The sequence below is a fragment of the Vulpes vulpes genome, chromosome 1 (genome assembly GCF_048418805.1).
Source record: "Vulpes vulpes isolate BD-2025 chromosome 1, VulVul3, whole genome shotgun sequence".
Lineage (NCBI taxonomy): Eukaryota > Metazoa > Chordata > Mammalia > Carnivora > Canidae > Vulpes > Vulpes vulpes.
In genome coordinates, this window is record NC_132780.1 from 125,188,611 (window position 1) to 125,206,275 (window position 17,665).

Sequence of the window (17,665 nt, forward strand, 5' to 3'; positions counted from 1 at the left end):
GTTGGTTTAAAAAATTTTAATTTTCTACCTGTTCTATGGAAGTTTCTGCCATAATGTATAGGACAGCTTTTTTTGCTTAAATAACAGAATAAAATATCTATTGAAGGGTTAACACTTTATAGGCATCTTGTAGATAACAGTTACTCTTTTTTTTTTTTTTATAACAGTAATTCTTAAAGTAGTACGTGCTTGTGCTTAACTCTTTAGGATAGATTTGTCTGTGACTTTTCTTCCTGTGCTTAAGGTGTTCCACCATCATCACATTGCTTGCTTTATCTGCTAATGTAAGAGTTACACAAACTACAGGTTTGCATATAGTTGTTTCAGAAATCGATTAAGGGTATTGCTGTCCACTTTTTTTTTTTAAGATTTATTTATTCATTCATTCATTCATGGTAGACATAGAGAGAGGCAGACACACAGGCAGAGGGAGAAACAGGCTCCATGCAGGAGCCCGATGTGGGACTTGATCCCGGGACTCCAGGATTGCACCCTGGGCCAAAGGCAGGAGCTAAACCGCTGAGCCACCCAGGGGATCCCCTGCTGTCCACTTTTAAAGTGAATATAGTTGCCTGTTGACAGTAAGAGGCCTAAGGAACAAGTAGAAGCTTTGAGAGATGGCAAAGTTGCTGAGAGATTCCTGCAGAATGAACGCTGGTCATCTTCAAAGGCATTTTAGAATGCTGGCGTCTTCAACCTCAAATGCCCATCTCCCACTGCAGTCCCATTTCTACTTGCATGGTTTATTGGCCGTTAGAAGCTTTCAGCCTGCAAGGAAAACCAGTCTTATCAGTGTTGCTGATAACTAAGTGCAGAAATTATAAGACTTTCTGCTCATCGTGCTCTTGCAACTAGTCACCAGGTGAACAGTCTCGCAGATGAACCCATAGATCACCAGGTAATCACTGCAGTTCTCCAGGGACTTCACTGTCTCATTAGCATGTTATTATGAGATTACTTGAGAGTTGGGGTGGGGAAAAAAGGCAATTTGCAAACAAAAACCACTATCTTCTTTTCAACTTTTTAGGTGGAGTCTTCAAAATAGCTTCTTGGGCAGATCTGGTCAATGCTCACGTGGTGCCAGGCTCGGGGGTTGTGCAAGGCTTGAGAGAAGTAGGCCTGCCTTTGCACCGGGGGTGCCTACTCATTGCAGAGATGAGCTCTGCTGGCTCCTTGGCTACAGGCAACTATACTAAAGCAGCGGTAAGTGACAGAGGGATGGGGTGATAGAAGACCAGGACTGTTGTGCTATAAGTTACAGAGAAAGCAAACATCTTAAATTTGAGATTTATGGAACTTTTCCTCCCCAAAAAACAGCTGTTAGGGTGACAGTAACGCTAGATGGCTAGAGTTTCCTGATAATAACATTTTATATTTTGTAGTGGGCATTTAAGAGCTACAAATATTGAGAGACAGGTGTTTGGTCAGCCTGGTCTTTAGATAGTTGGTTTTTTGTTTGTTTCATTTTGCCATGAGTTGAAATTGAAGGGCTTCTTCAGACATGCAGTTCCTCAGAATCTCCCAAGTCTGCAGAGATGCATATTCTCATCACAACAGCCTAATGTTTTTTAAGTCTTTGCTCTTGATTGGTATTGTGTGAGAAAACTCTAGAGTTCTGACATAGTGTTTTCTTCAGTAACCCCCCCATTATTAAAAGTTCCTATAATGCATATATGTTAACACCTGCACAGCAGAATAAAATGAGATGGATAATTATCTAGTTAAAAAGTTACTTTACAGATTTACTTTTAAAAGTAATAGGAATTTTAATGTTAATTTTTACATGAAAAAAAATTTTTATATTCAAATATTCTCTGTGGAGCTATGAAGAAATCACATGGCCATGGGGCTAGGTTTTAACCCTACCCCTAAATTGACTGTAAATGTGATTTCCCAGATCTCATAGACAGTCCATGAGTCAGTGCTAATACTTGGCAGCACAAATAGAACAGTAGGAGGTTCATGAAAGACAGCCTTCTAGGGAAACTTCTATAAATGTGAGGAGAAGGAATGGAAATAGTGGAGATAAGTTATTGGCAAGTGTTAAAGAAAGGAATATAGTAAAATGTGAGATTTCTCTAGGTCTTGACGACATAGCTATTTTTATATGGTAGGTGTTCGGGTATAGTGTAGTACCCTGTGGAGGTGTAGGCAGTAAGTCTTCAGTTTAGTTTCATACCATTATTAATGTATTTTAGAGTACCCTCCACATACCCTCTTCAGAAGCAGGTAGGTTCCCAAGCATTATTATTCAGCATCTCAATTTTAGATGCACACAGTATAGGATTCTTTAATGTTTTTAAGGTATGATTAATTGGGAGAAGGGTGATAATGGGTGATGTATCTAGATTCTTATTTAAGATTACCTGTTTTATTTATTTATTCATAGAGACACACAGAGAGGGAGAGGCAGAGGGAGAAGCAGGCTCCACGCAGGGAGCCTGACGGACTCGATCCCGGGTCTTCAGGATCATGCCCTGGGCTGAAGATGGCACTAAACTGCTGAGAGCCACCTGGGTTGCCCTAAGATTACCTGTTTTAGATATGAAAGACATGTGTAAAATAGTTACCTGAGTTGATATTTTACTTATAGAACTATTATTCACTGTAATTAACTACTTGTAATCTGTCCTATTACATTCCTTTTAGGTTAGAATGGCAGAGGAGCATTCTGAATTTGTGGTTGGTTTTATTTCCGGCTCCCGAGTAAGCATGAAGCCAGAATTTCTTCATTTGACTCCAGGAGTTCAGTTAGAAGCAGGAGGTAAATATGTTTATTGGTCGTGGTTTTTCCAAAATGCTCCTTTACAGGCAGTAAAATTTTGTGTTATTACAAAGTTGCTAAAGAGAAAGCTTGTTCATCTAGAACTGTAATAATCTTTCCTAATATTCTGAATATGCTGCCATAAGACGCATTCTGTGATCAAGGAAGAATGCTCTAGACTATATAAAATCCAGTGGTTTGAAGAACCATGATGTGCTAATGTCCATTGTGATTCTTGAGTGTGTTTCATGTTTCTCAAAATAACATTTTCACCAGTCTGAGACAAGTAGTAATAGTGGCTAAAAAAACAGGACAAATATAATCTATAGTAAAGGGAGTAAACCGGTTATAAAAATACGTATTTTTAAATGTTCTGTGGGACTCGGTGGCTTTGGTTTCCTGAATTGTGCAAGAAAAATTGCTTAGCTGAGTGAAATAGAAGTTACTTTAAGAATGTTAAAAGTAGATTTTATACTAGTCCTCTCTCCAATGCACCATTCATTCCCCAGTCTAGCTTTCCTCTCTAGAGATAATCACACAATTGGTGTGTTTGTATCCTTCCTTTTGTATATACTCACAAACGCACATTGAATTGGAGAATGGTTTATATTTCTGATGTTGTATTGCATTTCCAGAGTTACCTTTTCCCCTGTGTTTCATAAATGGTCCTTAAATATTAATAGAAATGTTGGAGGAATGAACAATATGCTGTACAAGAATACTAGCAGATTCCTGTTGGCTCTCTCAAGGTTAATTATGTATATACATAATATAACCATACTTGAGGAAATTTCCACCTTTTTGGAGTTTAACTGTACTTTTATTTTCTGTGATGTTTTCTGCCTAAGCAGAAAGCAACACTGCTTGGATTTCCTCTCTTCCCCCCTACTTACATGCTCTCTCTAAAAATTAAAAAATATATATATATTTGAGAGAGAACACGTGAACGTTTGTGCTGAGCACAGTCCCACAACCCTGCAATAATGACCTTAGCTGACATCAAGAGTTGGATGCTTAACCAACACCAACTGAGCCACCCAGTCTCCGCAATAAATAAAATCTTTCAAAAAAGTTAATCAGGAGGAAAACTAATAGTATAGTGAAAATTCAGATAAGTTAAGGAATAGTGGCAGTTTCCTATACCATTTACAGATTTTCTATGCTTCAGAATAGGCTGCAGCAGAATGACTTACCCATCTCAGGCTTTGTAACAACTGCCTTAGCGCTTGACAACCTTTGACATTTTAATTTGCACTGAATGTTTTGAGTCAGTATCTTTGGACAAGACAGTTATTTTAAATTGGTGTCGTTTTAAAGTATAAATGGGGATAATCACAGTGTTGACTTCAAAGGATTGTCAAGAGACTTACATGAGATAATGAGGTATGTAATGCAGTTTACAGGATGTCTTAATACTGTGCTTAACAACTGTTAATGTTCATCATAAGCCCCATAATTCTTTTGCCTAGATAGGATCTAGCCTTGTAGGAGTATTTAAAGTATCTTAAATTTGAAAAATGAGCAACAGAATTTTAAAAGGAAAATGTGGGGCTCTGGTACAAAATGGTAATATAAGAAAATCCTGAACTCACCTCCTCCTGCGGACACAGAAATGGCAGCTATTTACGGGACATTTTCTCTGGGGAAAAAAAAAAAACCTAAAGTCTGGCTGAGCAAGGACTGTACATTTGGGAGATTGGAAGAAAACCACATCAGAGTGGGGAGGAAAGGCTGGGACACAGTCTCACTGTAAAGCTGACTTGCAAGTCAAGGCGCGCCTGAGTGGCTCAGGTCATGATCCCAGGGTCCTCCTCCTGCGCTTTCTCAATATCTCCATGACTCTCAAATAGTAAAATCATTTTTTTAGAAAAGGGTGGGTGGGGGAAATCAAAGAGTGAAAGGGTTGAACTGCACATCAAGTACTCCCAGCTTTGGAAAACCAACAGGGCTTCTATCCATACTCTCTTAAAGGGCTCATATACTTGGACTCACTCTCTAAGTCCCAGCTCAGAAGTAGTAATAAAGTGCTGGCATGGGGAGCAGGCACCTAATTTCACACACACATTTAATCTTCATGCTCTACCCCTGCCACAGTCCATAGTACCAGTATTATCCAAAAAGGAGTTTTTATTCATAGCTGGTGTCCCGAGTTTTACAGCTGCCCAGGGGACATCCCCTATTCACTTAGCTTTGGAGGCCAGAGGAGCTTATGGTCTTGGGTCCCATGGAACTATTAACAGAGCAACAGTTCTTGGCAGGCAACCACTACCAGTCTTTCTATGAAAGAGGCATATTTGCTTGTTTGGGAGCTTGAGACTGAGGTCAGGCTTTAGGTTTGGCACATACCTGGGACCTACAGAGCTGTTTTCAGGAACAAAGCTGGCAGACACCATCTTTACACTCTCCCTCATCACAGCTTGCCAGTATCTCCCAAAAAATAGTCTTGATGTTCATCTGGGGCCCTGATTTTTGCTACTGCCACTGGGGAGATACCTCCAAATAACCTGGTTCTGGTGGCCAATGGCCAATAGGGCTTATGCTTTTGATTGCACAGAACTATATATATTTGATTTTAAAAGCTCTTGCCTGAGGGTCTGGCTTCCAGTCAGCCTGAATCTAGTTGCTGATTGGGACACTGACAAGTGTTGGCATACTTCCAACTGCTGGGAGCCATTAAAAAATATAATAGATTGCTTGAACAATTACAAAGACATCTGAGAACTAAGGCAGGTTTGAATGATAAATTTTATCTACTCTGCAAGGCCATTTTTTCAAGACTGGGAGAGGTGGTTATTTCATCTAATGTATAAAAACCAATAAGCAACAGGCAAAACGAAGAAACAAAAGGCTTTATATTCCCAATGTAAGAAGACACATACAACCTCAGAAAAAGTAATGACATACCTGATAAAGAGTTCAAAGTAATAGTCCTAAAGATGCTCACCAAACTCAGGAGAAAAATGGATGAACACGGTGAGAATTTCAACAGAAAAGAAAATATAAGAAAATACTAAATTGAAGTCCCAGAGCTGAGGAATATAATAATTGAAAAATACACAAACTAGGGGCACCTGGGTGGGGCTCAGGGGGAGAGCATCTGCCTTTGGCTCAGGGCAGTGATCCCAGGATCCTGGGATGGAGTCCCGCATCAGGTTCACCACAGGGAGCCTGCTTCTCCCTGTCTCTCATGAATGTATGTATGTATGTATGTATGAATGAATGAATAAAATCTTTTTTAAAAACACAAACTATATGAAGCAGAAGGATCAGTGAACTTGATGACAAGGTAGGGGAACTCACCCAATCAGAGCAGCAAGATGAAAAAAGTGAAGATAGCTTATGGACAGCATTAAGTGAACTGACATTCACATTACAGAGGTCCCAAAATGAAGACAGAAAGGGACAGAAATATTAGTGTAAGAAGTAATGGCTGAAAACTTCCCTAACCCGGGGAAGGAAACTGATATCCAGACCCAGGCAGCCCCGAAAGTTCCAAAAAAGATCTAAAGAATCCACAGCAAGACACAAAATGTCAATTGTCCTGTATGTTTACTAGCTGGAATTTTAAAACTTGGAGAAAAAATAAAATGTCAAAAGTTAAAGCAAGGAGAGACACTTAAAAGCAGCAAAAGCAAAAAACCCCCTTGTATGTATACAAGGGAACCCCAGTAAGACTTACCGGGTTTTTTTTTTTAGCAGAAACAGGCCAGAAGAGAGTGGTGAAATATATTCAGAGTGCTCAAAGAAAAACCTTCCAACAAAGAACTCTACTCAACTAAGTTTGGAATTGAAAGGTGTAAAGAGTTTTAGAGAACAGCAAAAGCTGAGGGAGGAGTTCATCATCACAAAACCAGCCTTACAATTATTAAAGGGACTTCTTTAAGCTGAAACAAAGATGCTAATTAGAATAAAACATAGAAAAACAAATCTCACTGAAGGGTAAATATATAGTAAAGGTAGCAGATTAGACCTTTCTAAGTTAAAAGACAAAAGTAATAAAAATAATTGTAACTACAAAAAATAAAGGATATGTTGTAAGACAGGTATAAAATGTGATACTGAAAATGTAAAAGGGGGCAGCCCCGGTGGCTTAGCGGTTTAGCGCCACCTTCAGCCCAGGGTGTGATCCTGGAGACCTGGGATTGAGTCCCACGTCAGGCTCCCTGCATGGAGCCCGCTTCTCTCTCTCTCTCTGAATAATAAATAAATAAACAATAAATAATAAGTAAATATTTTTTAAAAAGAAAATGTAAAAGATGGAGAGGGAGAAAAATGTAGAGCTTTAGAATGTTGTTAAACATTTGTTATCAACTTAAAATAGATGTAAGCTGTTACATGTGAGCCTTATGGTACCAACAAAACAAAATCCTTTAGTAGATGCACAAGATAAAGAAATCCAGATATACCAATTAAAGTCATCAAACCACAAAGGAAGAGAGCAAGAGAACAGAGCAACCATAAAATAGCCAGGAAACAATTTAACAAAATGGTGATAAGTACATACCTAACTAATTAAGTGGACTAAATTCTCCAATCAAAAGACAGGAGCTGAATGGCTTTGAAAAACCAGACCTCTCCATATGCTGCCTACAAGAGACTGACTTCAGATGTAAGCAAAGTATAAGAACTCACACTTCATACATAGACTACAAGTGAAGAGATAGGAAAGATATTCCGTGCAGGTGAACACCAGAAGAAATAGACCTTTATCAGACCAAATAGACTTTTTTTTTTTTTTTTTTAAGATTTTATTTATTTATTCATGAGAGAGGCAGAGACATAGGCAGAGGGAGGAGCAGGCTCCACGCAGGGAGCCTGATGTGGGACTTGATCCTGGGACCCCAGGATCATGCCCTGGGCCAAAGGCAGGCACTAAACCACTGAGCCACCCAGGCGTCCCCAAATAGACTTTCAAACAAAGCCTGCAATAAGAGACAATGACATTATTACATAATATAAGGGAGTCAGGCCAACAAGAGGATGTAACATTTGTAAATCTTTTTGCACCTAACATACGCACACCTAAATATATAAAGAAAACATCAACTGTCCTAAAGGGAGCGATAGTAATACAAGAATAGTACAGAATTTTAATACCTCACTTACATCAATAGATAGATTATCCAAATAGAAAACCAGTAAAGGAACATCAGCCTTAAACAACACATTAGACCAGATGGACTTAATGTATATATGGAATATTCCATCCGAAAGTAATAGAATATACTTCTCAAGTGCACATGGGAAATTCTTTAGGGTAGATAGTGTGTTAGGCCCCAAAATAAACCTGATACCAAAACCAAACAGGAGGGATCCCTGGGTGGCTCAGTGGTTTGGCGCCTGCCTTTGGCCCAAGGCGCAATCCTGGAGACCCCGGATCGAGTCCCACATGGGGCTCCCGGCATGGAGCCTGCTTCTCCCTCTGCCTGTGTCTCTGGTCTCTCTCTCTCTCTCTCTCTCAATAAATAAATTAAAAAAAAAAAAAAAAAAACCAGGAATGCCACAAGAAGAGAAAATTATAAGCCAGTATATCCAGATGCAAAAATCCTCGACAAAATAGCAAACTGAATACAGTGATACCTTAAAAGGATCATGCACCAGGGTGCCTGGGTAGCTCAGTTAGTTGGACATCCAGCTCTTGGTTTCAGCAGGTCGTGATATCATGGTTCATGGGATCAAGCCCCATGTTGGGCTCCACACTCAGCAGGAAGTCTACTTCCTTCTACCCTATGTGTGTGTGGCTGTCTTTCTCTGTCTCTAAAATAAATTAAAATATTTTTTAAAAAGAGGATCGTGCACCATGATTGGGATTAATTCCAGGGGTACAGGTATGGTTCAAGTTCTACAAATCAATGTGATATACCACATTAACAAAATTAAAAAATCATATAATCATGTCAACACATGCAGAAAGAGCATTTGACAAAATTCAGTATCCATTTATGATAATGACTTAAAGTGAGTGTAGAGAGAACATACCTCAACATAATAAAGGCCATGTATGAAAAGCCCACAGCTAACATCATACTCAGCAATAAAAAGATAAAAGCTTTTCTTCTGGGATCAGGAACAAGACAAGGTTGCCCACTCTCATCACTTTTATTTCATGGTACTAGAAGTCCTAGCCCCAGACTTTAGTCAAGAAAAAGAAACAAAAGCCATCCAAATTGGAAATGAAGATATAAAACTGTCACTGTTTGGAGAGTATATATTATATAGCAAACCCTGAAAGACTCCACCAAAAAATTCAGTCAAGTTGCAGGATACGAAATCTGTTGCGTTTCTATGCACTTGAGGGACACCTGGGTGCTTAGCAGTTGAGCGTCTGCCTTTGACTCAGGGCCTGATCCCAGGGTCCGGGATCTAGTCCCATATTGGGCTCCTTACAGGAAGCCTGCTTCTCCCTCTGCTAAATCTAAAAAAAAAAAAAAAAAAAAATCATACTATCAGAAAGAGAAATTAAGATAATCACATTTTACGGTGGCATTAAAAAAAATATGTAGGAATAAATTTAACCAGAGGAAGACTTTGATGAAAGAATTGAAGATGACACGAATAAATGGGAAGATGCTCATGTTCATGGATTGAAAGACCTAATGTTAAAATGTCCATACTACTAAAAATAGTCCGTGTATTCCCTATAAAAATTCCAGTGGGATTTTTCACTGAAACAGAACAAACTATTCTAACATTTGTATGGATTCAAAAAAGACCGCAAATAGCCAAACCAGTCTTCAGAAAGAACAACAAAATTAGAGGCATTACACTCTGTGATTTCAAACTATAATTACAAAGCTATAGTAATCAAAACAGTAGTGAAATAAAAACATACAGAGGGGCACCTGGGCGGCTCAGGGGTTGAGCATCTGCCTTGGCCTAGGTCATGGTCCTGGGGTCCTGGGATCGAGTCCCACATCAGGCTCTCCCTGGGGAGCCTGCTTCTCCCTCTGCCTATGTCTGTCCCTCTCTGTGTCTCTCATGAATAAATAAATAAAATCTAAAAAAATAAAAATAAAAAATAAAAGACATAGATCAGTGGAACACAGTAGCAAGCCCAGAAATAAACCCATCCATATATGGTCAACTAATTTATGATAAAGGACCTAAGAATATACAATGGGGAAAGGACAGTCTCTTCAATAAAACAGTGTTGGAAAAACAGGCAAAAGAAGCAAACTGTGTCACTTACACCCTACACAGAATTTAATACAAAGTAGGTTATTAAAGACTTGAAATAAGGCTTGAAGCTATAAAACTAGAAGAAAACAGGTGGGTAAGGTCCTTGACACCAGTTTTGGCAGTGATTTTTTTGAATCTGACCAAAACTAAAAGCAACAGAAGCAAAAAATACACAAAGGAGCTATATCAAATTAAAAACATTCTGCACAGCAAAGGAAACCCATCAACAAAATTAAAAGGCAACCTACTAAATGGGAGGAAATATTTGTTAATCCTATTTGATAAGGGGCTAATACCAAAAATATACACTAAGGATGTATATATACCTCAGTAGCCAAGAAAATAGCAATCCAATTAACCAATAGGCAGAAGATCTGAAAAGACATTTTACAAAGAAGACATACAGATGGCCAACAGGCACAGGAAAAGTTGCTAAACATCGCTGATCATCAGGGAAATGCAAATCAAAACCACAGTGAGATATCACCTCACACCTGTCAGATTGGCCATTATTAAAAAGAAGTGTTGGCAAGGCTGTGGAGAAAAGGGAACCCTTGTACACTGTTGCCAGGAATGTAAATTGACACAGCTAATACAGAATACAGTGTAAAGCTTCCTCAAAAAATTAAAATTATATGACCCAGTAATTTCACTTCTGGATGTTAAACCAAGGAAAACAAAAACACTAACTCAAAATGATACAAGCACCTCTGTATTCATTGCAGCAATATTTTTAATAGCTACAGTCTGGAAACAACCTCAGTGTCCATCAGTGGATGAATAAAGATATATACATATATGTGCTTATACTGTGCGTATATACTATTATATATATGTATTTTATATACTATTATATATATACACGCACAATGGAATATTATGACATAAAAATAATAAAATCTTCCTATTTCCAACATTTGAGGCCATTATGCTGTTAAATAAGCCAGAGAATGACAACTACCACATGATCTCACTTGTATGTAGAATCTAAAAACAAAACAAGTTTATAGGTGTCAAAAGGTGCATAGTTTGTTAAAAATAAATTACAGGGATGGTAACGTAAAGCATGGTGACTATAAATAATACTGTATTGCGTATTGGAAAGTTGCTAAGAGAGTAAAAGTCTTAAAAGTTCTCATCACACGAAGATTTGTAATTACTCAAGGTGATAGCTGTCAACTAGACTTACTGTGGTGAGTTGGCAATGTGTACAAATACCAAATCATTGTCATAACACCTGAAACTAATGTTATATGTCAATTATACCTAATTTAAAAACTTATTAAGCATTGGAAGTCCACCAACTGCATTTAGGCAAGAAAAATAAAAAGCGTCCAAATTAGGACAAAGTAAAACTCAGTGGTTGCAGATGGCATGATACTATACACAGGAACACCTCAGAGATACTGCAGCTCCAGTACCAGACCACTGCAGTAAATATTCCAATAAAGCAAGTCAAGTGAATCTTTTGGTTTCACAGTGTATATAAAAGTTGTGTTTTTATACTATAGAGTATTTTATACTGTAGAGTGTTGAGTAGCTTTATGTCAAAAACAAAGTACATATCTTCATTAAAAAATATTTTATTGCTAAGAAATGCTAACCATCATCTGAGTTTCAGCAAGTTGTAATCTTTTTGCTGGTGGAAGATTTTGCCTCAGTTTTGAAGGCTGCTGACTGATCATGGTGGTGATTGCTGAAGATTGGGGCAGCTTTGGCAATTTTAAAAAAATAAGTCAACAATGAAGTGTGTTGTACGAGGGACTCTTTCATGAACAATTTCTCTATAGTATGCAGTGCTGTTTGACAGCTTTTTTTTTTTTTTTTAAAGTAGGCTCCACATCCACTGTGGAGCCCAACACAGGGCCTGAACTCATGACCCTTCACTGCTTTATCAACTAAGTTTAGGTAATATTCTGAATCCTTTGTTGTCATTTCAACAGTCTTTATGGCACCTTGACCAGTAGATACCATCTTAAGAAACCACTTTCTGTCCTCATTCATATGAAGCATCTCCTCATCCATTTAAGTTTTATCATGAGATTGCAGCAATCTAGTCACATCTTCAGGCCTGACTTCTAATTCTAGTTCTCTTGCTGTTTCCCCCACATCTGCACTTACTTCTTCCACTAAAATCTTGAACCCCTCAAATTATCCATGAGGGCAGGAAGCAACTTCCAAACTCTTCCTGCTAATGCTGATATTTTGACCTCTTCCTATCCCTTCCCACCCAGACCTATCAGAGGAATCACAGTCTGTGGCAGCTATAGCTTTACAAGATTTTTTTTTTTTAAGATTTCTTTATTTATTTTAGAGAGAGTGCACATGCGTACCTGAGAGAGAGAGTTGGGGGAGGGACAGAGGGAGAGAATCTTCAAGCAGACTCCCCGCTGAGCATGAAGCCTGATGCAGGCTCCATCTCAAGACCCATGAACATGACCTGAACTGAAGTCCTGAGTTGGATGCTTAACTGACTGAGCCACCCAGGTGCCCCCATGAGACGTATTTCTTAAATAATAAAGACTTGAGGGGGATCCCTGGGTGGCTCAGCAGTTTAGCACCTGCCTTTGGCCCAGGGTGTGATCCTGGAGTCCCCGGATCAAGTCCCACATCAGGCTCCTGCATGGAGCCTGCTTCTCCCTCTGCCTGTGTCTCTGCCTCTCTCTCCCCCTATGTCTATCATGAATAAATAAATAAAATCTTTAAAAAAAAAAAAAAAAGACTTGAAATTTGAAATTACTGCTATGGCCTGCAGAATCGATGTTGTATTAGCAGGCATGACAGCATTAATCTACATCTCCAGCAGAGCTCTTGGGTAAGCAGGTACATTGTAGTAAGCAGTAATATTTGGAAAGGAATCAATCTGAGCACTAGGTGTCCACAGTGGACTTAAAATAGCCAGTGAACCATGTTGTAAACAAATGTGCTGTCATCCAGGCTTTGCTGTTACATTTATAGAGCATAGGCAGAGTAGAGTTAGCATAATTCTTTAGAACCCTAGGATTTTTTGAAATGGTATATAAGCATTGGCTTCAGCTTAAAGTCACAAACAGCATCAACACTCACCAAAAGAGGGTCAGCCTGTTCTTTGAAGCCAGGTATCGATTTCTCTCTAGCTATGAGAATCCTAGATGGCATCATCTTTCAGTAGAAGGCTGTTTAATCTACTTTGAAATTCTGTTTAGTGTTGCCACTTCTATGAATTATCTGAGCTTTCTTCTGGATAGCTGCAGCGTCTACATCAGCACTGGCTGCTTCTCCTTACACTTTCTTTTTTTTTTTTTTTTTTTTTTTTTAAGATTTATTTATTTATTTTAGAGAACAGAGGATGGGGAGGGACAGAGGGAGAGCGAAAGTCTAGCAGACTGCTCACTGAGCTCAGCCTGACACAGGGCTTGATCTCAAGACCCTGAGATCATCTGAGCTGAAACCAAGAGTCAGACATTCAACTGACTGCACCACCCAGGTGCCCCTACCTTCTACTTTTATGTTAGAGATAGTTTCTTTCCTTAAACCTTTTTTTTTTTTTTTTTTTTAAGATTCTATTTATTCATGGGAGAGATAGAGTGAGAGGCAGAGACATAGGCAGAAAGAGAAGCAGGGTCCCCGCAGGAAGCCCAATATGGGACTTGATCCTAGACCCAGGATCACGCCCTGGGCTGAAGGCAGGCACTCAACCACTGAGCCACCCAGGTGTCCCTCAGCCTTCATAGAATTGAAGGGAGTTAGGGCCTCGCTCTGGATTAGGCTTTGGCTTAAGAAAGTGTTATAGTTGGTTTTTCTATCCAGACCACTAAGATTTTTCTCCACATCAGCAATAAGGTGGTATTAGAGTTCAGTAGAGTAGCACTTTTAATTTCCTTCAAGAACTTTTTCTTTGCATTCACAGCTTTGTTGTTTGGTGCAAGAGGACTAATTTTCAGCCTGTCTTGGCTTTTTCAGTATGCCTTTTTCTTACTAAGCTTAATCATCTCTAGTTTTTTATTCAAAGTGAGAGACATGTGATTCTTCCTTTGACTTGGACACCTACAGTTATTTAATTGGCCTAATTTCGGTATTGCTGTGTCTCAGGGAGTAGGAAGGGACCAGAGGAGAGAGCTGGCTGGTGATGGAACAAATCAGAACACACATATTTATTAAGTTCACCATCTTACATGGGCACAGGCTATTGTGCCCCCAAACAATAAAATTAGTAACAAAGATCACTAATCACAGATTAACTAATAGAACAATAATGTAAAAGTTTGAAATAGGAAAAGTACCAACATGTGATAGAGATAAAAAGTAAGCAGAAGCTAGTGGAAAAATGAGACCAGTAGACTTCCTGAATGCAAGGTTGCCACAAACCTTCAATTTGAAGGGAAAAAAAAATTTCTGTGAAGTGCAGTAAAATGAGATATATCTCTACAGGAAACCCTAAAGAGTCTATTAATAAAACTATTAGAATAAATGAATTCAGTAGAGTTTGCAGGTTACAAAATAAACATACAGAAATTAGTTATGTTACTATGCACTAACGATAAGCTATCACAGAGAGAACACCCATTTACAATTGCGTCCAAAGGAATAAAACACCAAGGAATAAATCTAACCAAGGAAGTGAAAGACCTGTACTCTGAAAACTATTAAGACATTGATGAAAGAAATTGAAGATACAAATATATAGAAAAGTATTCTGTGCTGATGGATTGAAAGAATTATAAAGCGTCGGTATTACCCAAAGCAATCTATAGATTCAATGCAATCTCCATTAAAATAACAATGACTTTTTCTTTTTTCTTTTTTTTTTTTTTTTTACAGAACTAGAACAAAAAATCCTAAAATTTATATAGAATCAAAAAGACCTCAAATAGTCAAAACAGGGGCAGCCCTGTTTTGTTGGTATTTATCATGAATAAATAAATAAAATCTTTAAAAAAAAAAAAAAGTCTTGAAGAGGAACAAAGCTGGAAGTATTGTACTCCCTGATTTCAAACTATAACAACAAAGCTATAGTAATTGAAGTAATATGGATTTGACATGGAAACAGACACATAGGTCAATGGAGTAGAACAGAGAGACCTAAGATAAACCCTTTTATATGAGACAAGTGTACAATGGGAAAAAGACAGTTTCTTTAACAAATGGTGTTGGGAAAACTGGAACACTTCTTACATCATATGCAAAAATAAATTCAAAATATATTAAATTTTTTTAAAGATCTTACTTATTTATGAGAGACACACAGAGAGGCAGAGACACAGGCAGAGGGAGAAGCAGGCTTCATACAGGAAGCCCGACATGGGACTCGATCCTGGGTCTCCAGGATCTCGACCTGGACTGCAGGTGGCGCTAAACCGCTGAGCCACCGGGCTGCCCTATATTCAAATTTGAATGTGAGACCTGAAGTTACAAAACTCCTAGAAGAAAACATAAGCAGTTAAGCTCTTTTATATTACTTTTTAGCAATATTTTTTGGATTGGTCTCCATAGGCAAGGGCAACATAAATTAAAATATTGGGGCTACATCAAACTGTGCTTTTGCACAGCAAAGGAAGCCATCAAATAAAGGAAAAGGCACGCATTGAATGAGAGAAGGAATTTGCAAATAATACATCACATCAGGATAAAAGGTTAATATCCAAAATACATAAAGAACTTATGCATTTTATTTTTTTAAAAAATGCCCTGGATTAAAAAAAAAATGAGGTCTTCAATAGACCTATTTCCAAAGGAGACATGCAGAAGACCAACAGGTACATGAAAAGACACTCAACATCACTAATAATCAAAGAAAATACAAAGCAAAACCACAATGAGATATCACCTCACACCAATCGGAGTGGTTAGTGTCAAAAAGACAAGAAATAACAAGTGTTCACAAGGATGTGAAGAAGGAACCGTGGTCTCTTAGTGTTGCATAGGAATGCAAATTGATACAGCCACTGTGGAAAACAGTCCTGGCTTCTCAAAAAATTAAAAGTAGAACTGTCCTACGATCAGCAATTCCAGTTCTGGGTATTTTACTAGAAGAAAAAAACCTACCAATTTGAAGATGTATATGCACCCATATGTTCATTGCAGCATTATTTACAATAGCCAAGCTATGGAAGCAGCCCGAGTATCCATTAATAGATAAATGGAGAAAGATGTGGAATATGTCACATAATGGAATGTTACTCAGCCATTAAAAAAACGGTGAAATCTTGTCATTTGTGACAACGTGGATGAACCCAGAGGGTATTATGCCAAGTAAAATAAGTCAAAGACCAATACCTTACAATTTCATTTATACTGGAATCTAAAAAAGAAAAAGAAACAGACTCCTAGGTACAGGAAACAAAGTGTTGGTTATCATTTGGGGAAGGAGTTGGGGAATGGGCAGAACAGGTGAAGAGGATTAAGAGATACAGACTTCTAGTTATAAAATAAGCCATGAGGATGTAATATACAGTATAGGGAACATAATCAACATGGAAATAAGTTTGTGAGGTGACAGGGTAATGACTTTTCTTAGAGACCAGTTCCTAATGTGTAAAAATATCAAATCATTATGACATGCAGCTGAATTATGCATACTTTTTATACTTCGATTAAACAAGTTATTTAATTAAATATGATAGAGTATAGGAAGTCAAAATTAAGGATTAGGGTTTGTATATAGTCCCGAGTACTTGATGGGGCTATGGTTGTGGTCAGGTTGGAGGTTTGTGAGGAATTTTCCAACCGTGTCACAGTGATTCTGAGATGTGTACTATAATTGTGTTTGGTGGTGAGGCCAGTTTTTATTGGTTTTTGTTTTTTTGGTAATAACCTTTCCTGGCAACATAAGAGATTTACTGGGTTTTGATACTCTTAACTATAAATGCTCTAAAATTTGACGTTGGCGAGGAGGGTCTCTCGCGCAGCCAAGGAGTCCCTTCACTTGCTTTTAATCACTTGCTCTCCAGGAGCAGCGTGGAGAGCAATGGCACATACTTATTTAGAGCTAGTTAGATACTTTTTCAGAAAAGTAGTTGTTTGGTTTCTTGATTTTTTTTTTTTTCTATTGTGTTAAAGAGTGACTTTTGTGTTTTTGCAGGGGATAATCTTGGCCAGCAGTACAATAGCCCACAGGAAGTTATTGGCAAACGAGGTTCTGATATCATCATTGTAGGCCGGGGCATAATAACATCATTTAATCGTCTGGAAGCAGCTGAGTTGTACCGAAAAGCTGCCTGGGAAGCTTATTTGAGTAGACTCGGTATTTGAGTGTGTTGGATACCTTTTTGTGAAGACCTCGAAGCTACATTGTCTCCTGAGATGCACCGGCCTGAAACAGTAAGCAGCACTTAGTGGATTGCATTCTTTCATGGGCTCTGTGTCGGAGCGACTTCTGGATTTCTGGCAGTCTTTTTTTTTTTTTTTTTCTGGCAGTCTTTAGGAAATAATGATGAGTAATCACTGCATTGTTACTGAAATAAATTCATTTTCACATTTGTTTTGTTCTTGTTTTTTATTGACACTGATGTTGATTAGGCAGTCAGAGTTCTGTGTGTGTTTGGGACTTTCACATTCAAGCATTTCCCCCATCTCTAGATCAAATTTTTTGAGTAATTGCTGTGACACAAAAATTTTAAGATCTCAAAAGACTCAACCCGGTGCAATATTTCATGTGTCCTTTATTCCTTTATTCTGTGTCTTATGTGACACCCAAATGATATTTACATATTAGCTATTCTCCTTTCCTGCTTACTCGTATTG

The 17,665-nt window shown here is 38.2% G+C and overlaps 1 protein-coding gene across 1 annotated transcript in view; it reads left to right on the plus strand.

The window, feature by feature from the left end:
* UMPS (uridine monophosphate synthetase) overlaps nucleotides 1-17,398 on the plus strand; it is a 28,745-nt gene extending 11,347 nt beyond the window's left edge. Inside the window, exons 4-6 of the mRNA XM_025990209.2 lie at nucleotides 1,028-1,203; nucleotides 2,650-2,764; nucleotides 17,004-17,398. Coding sequence (XP_025845994.1) covers nucleotides 1,028-1,203; nucleotides 2,650-2,764; nucleotides 17,004-17,173 — 461 coding nt within the window. The 3' untranslated portion in view covers nucleotides 17,174-17,398. The remainder of the gene's footprint in view (nucleotides 1-1,027; nucleotides 1,204-2,649; nucleotides 2,765-17,003) is intronic.
* Nucleotides 17,399-17,665: the final 267 nt, after the last annotated feature.